Consider the following 9,059-nt stretch of genomic DNA (forward strand, 5'->3'; position numbering starts at 1 on the left):
CTGATTTATACTCACAAACCAGGTAGTCTGCATGTGTGTCGCAGTGAACGCAGATATGCCCCGCCCCTTCCGCAGACAATTTGGTGCACCTCTCGAAAATTGTAGGTGAGAGCAGACAGAAGGCCTCTGATTGGTCAAATCTATATCATCTTTACATTATACGTATTTCCTTTTTGGTACCTTACCAGCTTGTTTTGTTTGTATGACCACTGTTGTGGAAAACGACTCGTGAAGTTGGACCATGAAGAGTGAGGTGTGCGAGAATGCTGGGAACCTTTTCCACCTGGATCCTCGTTGTTTTTCGCCCTCAAGTCCCTCCATTGTCGCACAAACTTGCCCCCACTTCCTCACCACCTCGGTCATATCTAGACCCACAGCTAGTTCGTGATTGTCCCTCTTGTGTTGTGGCATGGAATAACAAAGTGCAGATTATGCTTCATTATTGGGCACAAATCAAAATATCTGCAACAAGCTCACTGTGACACACTGCTGCGGCAGTATAACCAGCCCTTAAGGCTGAATCATGGTTATCCCTATTTTCGAAACCCTGCATGATAAAGGGACCCAAGAGTTGCTCTTCAGTTAACATAAAAATATCTATTATGGAAAAAAGAGTTATTAGAAATATGTCAGTAGGACTTTCAGTCCTTAAAGACATGTACAGGACTTCTTGGAAAGCATGTGTCATAGAAGCAACATATAGGAGCAGCTCCTTGACTAACCTAAAGGGCTAAAGTACCCACTAGAAGACCAGAATTGTTAGAGTGAAAAGTAAACATATATAGAAAGATCATGACAAGGTGAAATTAAGAGGATCAGGAAATAATTCAGTAGAAACCATAGCTGACACAGGCAAGCAATCAGAATTAGCAACCCAACTAACATTAAAAGAAGACAGATCAATGGAGCCAGCTAGACAGAGATTGCTGGATAAGATGGCAGATCTGAAAACTGTGCTGTGAGAAATAAAAGTCTTAAAATAAAAGTAAAGTGGGAGGGCCTTAAAGAAATTCAGACTGACATAAAAAAGATCAACAGAATGGATGAAGCGAAGCTGCTTCATAGGGGAAGCAGAGGATCACATTCAAAACATTGAAGATGCAATGGTGGAACCTCTGGAGTTACAAAGCCACCTTGCAGTAAAAAATAATATATCAAGAGAGCTGCATGAGAAGGGACCTCATCAGAATTCACTGTGTAAGAGAGGGGACTGAAGAAGAAGCTCAGTCAATGCTGGTTTTTGTATGAATACCTTTTGAGAGAGAATTGCTGGGGTTGCTGCCTTCATTTGAATTCAGAGACCATAGATTGGTATCTGCTTCACCTTAAAAATAAGCCCCTTCAAGATTTTTTTTTTAGCATTGGAGCAAATTCTGTAAGGCTCTTGATAATGCTTTTTGAACCATAAAAATCAGTTCTATAGGGTTTTGTGATGTTGAGACTCCAGCAAAAACTCTGAAGGCTGGCAGGGTTCTTGTGAATTGGAACAGTAATGGGGCTGAGGCTGATGACGTTTCATGAGCACACGAGAACACATAAGCACACATATTTAGAAAAGGCCCTGCAGAATGCAGGGAAGGCTGGATCCTTCCATGCAAATGCTTTACAGAGAGGGCAATACAAGCTTTAACCTAACTGAGCTGAGCTCCTCCGACCTGGTCACCAAATACGGTTAAAATCGTACTCCTCCACCGTGCAGATGATCCATCAACTCCTCCGCAGTTCTGTAGAATAAAGCTTGGTTTATGCTTCACGCTTCTGCATGGTCTGCGCTGCTAAATTTTGATGGATAACATGCTGCACGGGCAACAGCCCCTGCTGGTGATGGTTCATAGGTGTACATCTAGAGACATCCCGTGATTTATCTCATAAATACCACCACTATCAACAGATTGTGAAAAAACTCCAAGAAAGCAATAACTGTTGAAGAAGCATGAAAAGTCTCTCACAAAGTTGTAAATGGATGTTTTCTACTTCCCTGCGTGGTGTGGTGTTGTCAGCATGCTGTCAGAGTACAAATCCTGCGAATGATGTGATATGCGGCATATTTCCCATGCAGAATATCCATGTGTCAACCATAATGAGCCCTTAAGGAACAGGAGCCCAACACGGACAAAATCTGCAACCGTTTTAATACAGTTATTCTTCAGCTCCCTCAGTCTACAGTCCTTCGTGCATTACCTTTTTCCTTGCCAATCTTGCCAGTTTATGTAAAAAAAATGAATGAAATATACCGGTGCTCTAGCTTATGATCATGAAATAATCACTAACATGTATTACTTTAAGCTTGTTTCTTTTTAGACTATGTATTCTTAACTGTTCTGTAGAACAAGAAAAATATTTATTTATTGATTACCAAATGAAAGTAATTAATGCCCAGCTGCATAATACTAGTGAAATTAAATGCATCTTCTGAGTGAAAGATTACTAAATAAACAGGTTATTTCATATGATTAGGAAAAGTATTTATGATCTGATTTCAATCTCCATTTAGAATATTTAAAAAGAATATTTCAAATTTCTGAACTTAATATTCAATTAATAAATACATTTCTTTAGCATTTTAATTGAAAATGTACATTTAGAAAACAGTTTTTGAATTCCCATTTATCTGATTTTTCATTATTAATAGTTGTTTTTATTTTTTAGTGAAACCCCTGGTCCTCCATTCAGGTGCAGCCTCACAGAGGAGAATCCCATTACAGCTACAAAAGTTGCAAGATAACCTGGACATCATATACTGCAGCGAGGACTATCTCAACCATAGCGGCAGTATTTTACACATTACTCGATGGCCAATTTCTGTTAAGGATGTCAGTGTAAAAACGTTTATACAAATTTTTTTTTTTTGCGTTTTTTAATTTCAGTAATCTATCATTTTATTCAATATCGATTTTGCTACATATTTAGTAAAGTTTTTAACATGTTTACCTTTTTAGTGCAGATTATACTGTATGGAAATGTTTGATATCCTGTTTTGCTATAAAAATATTTGTTGAGCAAATACTAACAAAGTTTTAGTTCTGCTTTGTCACATAAATTACAGTGCAAGCATCTAAATTATTAATTAACTATACAATTTATGTAAGATGAAGAATGTGATTTTCTCTAAATCTGTTTGATAAAAATAGAAGTGTTGTTTCTCAAGCTTGTGTTTGCACTCTTCAGGGTGACACATAGGTGACAATAAAAAAAGAATTGTTACTAAATGACTTGAATGTAGCAGGACTTAAAATTGTTGTATTTATGTTGCAAAGGCAGAGAAATATATATATTGTTATAAAAAATGCAATATGTGCAGTTATTACTTCACACTTGCTCACTTCTTTGCAGACTATTTTAATTAAACATCCCAGAATGCAAATTTTTAATTCATTATACAGAAAAATAACTCCCAGTCATTGAATAAAAGATTTATTTATTTTAGCTTTTATACATTAGAAATGTATCTTGCTCCCACATGTCAGTGATCCAAAAGGGTTATCAAGTTTCATTTCATTAGCAGCTGCATCTACAGCTTGTGTTAATTTTTTTCCTATGATATAAATAAGTACAGTGCTATATAACAAAATACTAATAAAAACAAATACAACTTTTGTATCTGATAGGTTTGTGAAGCCATTTCTCATAATAGCAAATTCCCATTTCGGCCATGTTAATGACATTAATCAAAAGATATTAGATATCTTTTTATGTTGTTGTGCTGTTTGATTTTAATTATTTTATTTCCTAATATGTCAAAATTAAACTATAATGTCCCCTTTTCCAGGCAATATATAATTACAAATAATTTTCTGAGGTCTTAACAGGAAAAATAAACATTACTTCAAATACTGGCATCAAATTATAGCATTATGAGTCCTGCTAATGAATTATGGTGATGAAAACATTGGCTTTAGTATTGTAAACTGATAGAATGTTCCTCCCCAAATTAAACAGTCTTTCAGTGGTTGGTTGTGACAGGAGTGATGATCAAAGCAGCTGAATTTTTACCTCTGTCATTGTCGCAGGGACTGAAAAATGGAAAGAGCCTTTTGCTAAAGTTGTTTTCAGTGAAGGAATAGATGACTGCCCTTGCATCCACATCATAAAAGGTAACTTCACCCAGGTCAAAGTCTACAAAAACTCCAACCTTTTCAGGTATCTGTCTCACTGCCAAGTTTACAGCAGGGCCAGTATTGGCTGTGAGCTTGTTTCCATTCCTAAGCCAAATGGTCCAGTATCCGTTCTTTGGGCTCAATCTGATATCCCCTTTCCTGTTGATGGACTCACTCACCACTCCTAGATCCCACTGAGTTTTACCTTTCACCTGAACCTCGTAGTAGAATTTTCCAGAGGAGAAACCTTGTTTTGCCAGAATGTTGAGGACTTGATCGAACCTCTCTGGCTTGTTTTTGACATTCTTCTTTTGGTTTCCAGTGGCAACCTGCTTCCCATCTTCAGAAACATTCAATAAAGGGTGTGCTGTGTCAGGATCAAAAATCACATCTACAGCATACTGCTGCTTTTCTCTAAAGGTAGGATCACACAGTGTATTTATTGTACTTGTGACTGACATCTGCAGCTTGGCCATGGCTCCTTGAATTGCAAACTGGTCAGTTTTAAGTTTCAGATCAGACCAATCCTTTGCTGTGGGTGAAGATAATGTAACAGCGAGGGAGTTCTCTAAAATTGTAAAGTCATCATCTGAGAGTAAAGCATTAGAAATGTGTTCATTTTTCACTTTAAGTTTTACAATGTCTGCATCAAGTTCTGTAATGAGATCTTTCCCCTCTTTTTCAATCCCTTGCAGCTTTGTATTGATCACCTCGGTGAGCTCAGTTTGACTTCTCTGAATGTAACGCACAAGAGTAGCCACCACAAGGTCTTTGCATGAAAGTGCTTCATCTGCATTATTCCTGCTTTCATCCAGTGAACATTGAATGTGAAGAATTTTCTGTTGATGTGCCTCTATCATTTGATCAGCACATTTTCTTTCTTTCTCCAGTTTTTTCTTTCTAACCATTGCTTCCTCTACTAAAGTAACTACTTTGTGTGTTTTATGGTCTTGCGTTTTGCAGGACAAACAAAGAAACATTTGATCCACGCAACAAAAGAGCTCGAGAGGTTCACCGTGACTCTTGCATATCCTGTTCAGCAGGTTATTAGCTGGCTGGATGAGTTTGTGTCTCTGTAAGACGGGTAATGTTAGATGGGGTTCAAGGTGTTTTTCACAGAATGGCATAAAGCACACTAAACAGAACTTTGCAGCAGTGGACTTTGGCTCTGTGCACAGATTGCATAGCATTTTTTCAATTCCTTCATCTTTAAGGGGTGAAGATGCCTTCTTTTTCACTTTCTTTTTAAACGTTTCTGCCATCTCAGCGATTAAAATGTTGACCCGGAGCATTGGCTTAGGGTAATAGGTCTCTTTGCATAGTGGACACTCATATAAAGTCTTAACTGTTTCCCAGGTTTTTGCGATACAGTTATTACAAAAGGTGTGCCCACAAGGAATTGATACAGGTTTAGTAAACACATCCAGACAGATGGAGCAACAGAAGTTATCATCAGTCATTAGACTTGTGGTAGAAGCCATTTCTAGAAGAAAGAAACGGAAAATAAATATTAAAAGAAATAAAAACAATACTTTAAACTTCTGAAAGAGAAATTACCTGCCATACGAAGGCTTCCGTAAATGTCTGAGACGTATATGAAAAGGAAATGTACTGTGCTCCTTTTACTTTCTGTTTTACTCTGGTCACATGATCTCATTTCCTCATCTCATTGGAACAAATTAACCCTTTCCTGGCATAAAACGGCAACAGATTTTCATCACTATCATTCACTAACAAGTAGTTGTGCAGTCAACATTATCCTTTGTTTGGTTCTGTGTGGTAAAAAAGGATTTTAAAGTTGTTGGGGAAAATTTACCAACTTCCAAAAAAGTTAAATAACAAACCACAGGACTGTGTTTTCCAAGTTTGAAGACGTTTTGCTTCCCATCCAGTAAGCTTTTTCAATTCAAAATGTCTGGATTAGCATTGAGTTCCAAGCTTTGTAGAGTAGTCCAGCAAAGCCTTGTCATGACTTAGAAAACATGAAAAATTAACTGGAAGAACAGGTCCACCCCTTGGTAATGGGGAATCATTGAGGTCTTTGTTAGCCTGCAATACCTGATCTACTGCTGTTTTTTTATAGGCATAGGCCAGTATATCGACCTGTCAAGCCTAGTCTTGTACTACTACTGTACCTACTGTCACCCACGTCATCACATAATTTTTCATATTTGATCATGGTTTCTTCTAGAGGAAAATAAACATAGTCAAGACAGAAAGTGATTATAAAAACTATAAAAATGTTTGAAATTTAAGATCAAAATGAAAAAATAATTTCTGGTGCATTGTTGGGTCCCCCTCTGCAGGGCTTGTTGCTTTGTTGGGTGCTGTCTCTTTCCAGGTGGCTGCTGTGATGTGCCTGGGCCCCCTGGCCCTTTTTGGTCTAAGGATGGTGACCCTTAGGCCTTGGATTTGTTGTCCAAAAACTGGGTCTGCCTTGGGCTTGACAGGCTGCAGGTGGAGCTTGTGGGCTTGTTGTTGCAACTCGTTGTGCTTTCAGCACCATAGCCTCTAGGGCTCCAGACACCAGGGTCTTATTTGTCTATCTCAGCATCTGTTGTTTTTTCTTTTTTTTTCTTCAAGAGTAGAGACAGACTCCTATGAGTTATTCTGTTCTTTCTGTGTTTTCTATTTTGTCCTTTTTTTCTTCTCTTCTTTGCTCTCTCTTTCTACCCCCTCTCTTTTTACTTTTCTATTTTTATACAGATCTAAAAAAAAAATGCATCCCTACCGTCTTCCTTTAACCTGTATGAGTCTACTGTCACCCCTATGGACTCCTTCCAATTCTTGGGCACTGCCATAACTAAGGACCTCAAGTGGAAGCTGAGAATTAACTTGCTCATCAAGAACACACAGCAAATGATGTACTTCCTGCAAAGACAATGATGGTGAACTTCTACTTTGCCATCATTGAGTCACTCCTCCATCGCCATGCTGCTGCAATCTCCAGGGACTAGAGCAGACATATCTTTTGTTCTGCAGAAAGGGTGATTGGCTGCAACTACCTTCCCTTCATGACGTTTACACCTCCAGAACCCAGAGGGAATCAGGTAAGGCTACAGCTGACCCTTTCCACCCTTGACACAATGTTTCAGACTCTCCTGTGGAAAGAGGTTGCATCCAACCAGGACCAGAGCATCCAGGCGCATAAACAGCGTCTTATCTTCTGCTACTAGCTGTATTAATAGGCCACGGATATTTATTTTAATTTTGCACTTTTGTTGTAGTTAACTCACCATGGTGCTTTTACTGTACAACTTGCATTTGTTTATTTAAAATTTTATATCCCCATATTTATTGTGGTAAACAGTTTACTTCCCTGTGTATAGTACCTCATTACCAAAGCAAATATGTTTATGGATATGTAAAAAACTATCTGGTAAAAAGACATTTTCTGAATCTGAGGAAGCATTTTCTGGAGAGATGAGATGAGCATTAAAAAAGTGATGTAAAAGATTAATGACATTATGAGATATCAGGACAAGGCTCTTAGTATTTTTGCAGAAATCCAGACATGTATTCAGCAGGAAGTCTTGGGTGTGTTTTTCAGCCTCAGTCAACCCTTGCTAAACAGAGTATCTTGGCTCTAATGAAATATTCAAAAGATGTTCGGATGAGATAAGGTCCCCTAACTATTTCTACCTCTCACCCCTCTCGTGTTTATGTTCTAATGAAAGGCTGATTTCCACACCTTTCATGTTTTCTCTTCCAACTCTCTTCATTCCTCATCCATTGTCTGTTTTTTTTCTACCTTTATTCCTGTTCTCATCCAGTTCAGTGGGTCCTAATCTTAAATGTATAGATTAGAGATAATCAAACTGCTTAAACACATAATCAGCTCTGTGTTATCCAAACATCCTGCTAGGTGTCGGCTTATGATTAAACAGCAAATCGAGACTAAGGGCTGTTCTTTATTTCTTGAACTTTTTGCTAAAAGCAGGTCTTTGAGGATAAGAAAGAGACTCTGGGTGTATATTATTGTTTATCTTTCAAAACTGTCAAAACAGTAGAAAAAAAACAGACGGAGTAGAAGTGTAATGTCTGGGGGATTGTATTAACTGGGTAAATTGGTCTTGATTTAATCAACGTATTAATATCTAACTAGCAATTTTCTAAGACCTCAAATGGTGCCCAGTGGACTAAAAGATAAGCTGGGTGTTTGCATGTGTAAAGGCTTCCATAGGCTGTTTCTCAGTTTTTATTCAATAAAAGTTGAATGACTGCTGGATTTACCCAACAGTCTGACATACTGTAGCAATAACACATTTACAACTCAAGCAAGGAAAACACCATCAATGACCTTTTTTGACAGCAATGCAGTAAGAAATAAAATATTTAATGTTTTAAGAAACTTTTCTTAAATAAAACTGAAAATAGTTGAATTGAATTTAACACTTCAGCAATTCTGATAGTGGAAGGCTACAGAGAATTAATTTTAGAAAAAAAGTTATTTATTGGAGAACAACATAATAACATAAGCACCAATAGTTTGATAACTTTGTGGGTTATATTATTCATACCCTTTAGGAACAGCTTGATGAGATAAAGACAGTCTTATCCTTCTATTGTTGGATCAGAGTTTCTTCTATAGATGTTTTTTGTCTCTTTTGATGAATGCTGTGAAACTTGAGGGATTTTCATTAATATTTTTCTCCTTTTTTGATACTTTTTATGATGCGTAAACACAGCAACAACAGCAAGATGTTTTTTTTTTTTCAACCAGGAGCAGCTCTTTAACATCTCTAAAGCTGACATAATACTTCTACTACATCTGCAAGTACCAGCTGAGTTAAAAAGGAGGCGCCAGAGCAGAGCAGGAGCAAGGAGAAGAGAGAAGAAGAAATTTAAATCATCTCTTCCATCAATTATCATGGGCAATGTGAGATCATCAGGAAACAATGTGTGGTCAGGGATGAAGATCACCTTTATGCTGTTCTCGCCACAAGTATGCCATTTTTCATC

The 9,059-nt window shown here is 37.5% G+C and overlaps 1 protein-coding gene across 1 annotated transcript; it reads right to left on the minus strand.

The window, feature by feature from the left end:
- Positions 1-3,433: 3,433 nt before the first annotated feature.
- LOC107096404 (nuclear factor 7, ovary-like) lies at positions 3,434-5,720 on the minus strand. Its single transcript, XM_015393039.1, has 2 exons — positions 5,655-5,720; positions 3,434-5,580 (listed from the first exon to the last, which is right to left on the minus strand). Exons 1-2 carry the CDS (start codon positions 5,659-5,661, stop codon positions 3,944-3,946), a joined length of 1,644 nt encoding a protein of 547 aa, XP_015248525.1. The 5' UTR covers positions 5,662-5,720; the 3' UTR covers positions 3,434-3,943.
- Between the last annotated feature and the right edge of the window lie 3,339 nt (positions 5,721-9,059).

This window comes from Cyprinodon variegatus, unplaced genomic scaffold (genome assembly GCF_000732505.1).
Source record: "Cyprinodon variegatus isolate N-32 unplaced genomic scaffold, C_variegatus-1.0 Scaffold622, whole genome shotgun sequence".
Classification (NCBI taxonomy): Eukaryota; Metazoa; Chordata; class Actinopteri; order Cyprinodontiformes; family Cyprinodontidae; genus Cyprinodon; species Cyprinodon variegatus.